The 1,834-nt window shown below is 49.8% G+C and overlaps 1 protein-coding gene across 1 annotated transcript; it reads right to left on the bottom strand.

Moving 5' to 3' along the window:
- Positions 1 to 1,056: 1,056 nt before the first annotated feature.
- LOC104860986 (60S ribosomal protein L36) lies at positions 1,057 to 1,434 on the bottom strand. The gene has a single exon (XM_010622312.1). The coding sequence runs from the start codon at positions 1,432 to 1,434 to the stop codon at positions 1,057 to 1,059; it is 378 nt and encodes a 125-aa protein (XP_010620614.1).
- Positions 1,435 to 1,834: the final 400 nt, after the last annotated feature.

Raw genomic sequence — 1,834 nt, 5'->3', positions numbered from 1 at the left:
CGACGAGTCCTGTGGCTTCACTTTCCTCCTTCCTCTCTGTCCCCTAAACCAGGCTGTAGTCTTGGCACTGCCCTCCTCAGCCCTTGCCCTGCCTCTCCGGCCTCCTCCCAGCTCCTGTCCACCTAACAGGCAGAGGAGCTCCAGCCAAAGGGTGCCACCCTGCACACAGCCCCAAGGGTGCCCACAGCCACAGGACAGCATCCCAGGCCCCTGCAGTTCCTGGCATAATGCATCCCCTCCAGCCTAGTCCTCAGAGCTGCACTGAACTACGGCCCGTCATTAGTATCCAGCCCACCCTTCAAGCTGGGGTGCACAGTGGCTAAGAATGCAGGTTTTAAAAGACAGATGATGGGAAACAGGGAGATAGACCTTCTGGAGATGGGAAGAGGATCAAGAGAGGAAGAGAAGGGAAGGGAAGAAGTAAAAATCAGTAAGATGCAACATGTATATGCACCAACTCTCAACCATGACTGTTCATCATGTATTACAGACATATGTTTTTAAAAAGAAAGAAAGAAAAAAGGATTCAGTGTCTTACCGGGCATCATGACACACAGCTATAATCCCAGCCCTCTGGGGGCTTAGGCAGGTGGATCACAAACTCAAGCCCAGCCTGGGCAACTTAGCAATTAAGTGAGATCCTGTCTCAAATTTTTAATTTATTTTTTAAAGGGCAAAGAATGTAATTCAGTGTAAAGGCTTTGAGGTTCAATTCCCAGTACCAAAGCGGGGGAGCAGGTTATGAATCAGAATACCTGGGTTCACATCCCAGCTCTGCCACTTACCAGCTGTGTGACATTAACCCAGTCACTGAACCTCTCTGGGCCCCACTTCCCTCATCTTTAAATTAGAGATAGTAAGTGTACCTTTGCAAGATAATATGAAACATTTTGTGTAGCTCCTGGCTTATTTAGTATAATTCCTGGCATGTAATACCTGGATTACTAAATACATTAAGCATTTAGTACAATGCTAATAGGTGTCAGGTAGCACTTTTTGTTGTTGTTGTTGTTGTTGTTGTTGTGCAATGATTTATTCTGCACAGAGGAGAGGGGCTCAGTCCTTCTTGGCAGCTGCTTTCCTCATGGTGGCCAGCACATTGCTCAGCTCCTCACACTTCCTCTTGGCTCGGACGTGTGTCCCCACCCTTTTCTTGATGAACTCCAGGGCTCGTTTGTCCTTGGACACCTTGAGCAGCTCCATGGCACGCCACTCATAGCAGGTGAAGCCGCACACCTCCCAAATCATGTCCCACACAAACTTGGTGTGCTTGGTGAGGCACCCACAGCAGCGGCTGTGCCTCAGTTTGCTCACATTCTTTGTCACCTTGTGGCCTTTACTGAGGCCCATGGCCATGGGGTAGAGCCATGGCTGCTGCTCTTCAGTGGCTGCTGCAGCCCAGGTAGTACTTTTAATTAAATACTGAACCACCATTTCTGCTATGGAAAGGGTAGTACAGCTCATCAAATGTTCCATTTGTTCCCTAATATTTCTCAGGCCCTTGTAGACACCCAAGACCTTGTGGCTGGTGACAGGAGAGCGGAAGTGTCTGGCAGAGTGTGTGGGCCAGAGAACAGTGGCCAGACTGTTGCTGGGGGCCCCAGAGAGGAGAGGGCAGCACCTATACTCACAGCTGGAGTGGTGGATAGAGTCACGGAGATGTACACAGAGCAGCCTTGATGGATCTGAAAAGCAGAACCCTGGAGGAGGCAGTAAGAACAGGTTGAGGGTGACAACCCAGCGCCACCAATACAAAATAGCACGGCACATCTACTGAGAGGTTCACAAGCAGAAGCAGCTGTGCCCAACCCAGTAGACTGGTTTCCTATTGTGG

The sequence above is a fragment of the Fukomys damarensis genome, unplaced genomic scaffold, assembly GCF_012274545.1.
Source record: "Fukomys damarensis isolate Sample0158 unplaced genomic scaffold, DMR_v1.0_HiC HiC_scaffold_9, whole genome shotgun sequence".
Lineage (NCBI taxonomy): Eukaryota > Metazoa > Chordata > Mammalia > Rodentia > Bathyergidae > Fukomys > Fukomys damarensis.
Note: the sequence above shows the minus strand (reverse complement) of the source record. Positions and strands in the feature narration are given on the sequence as shown.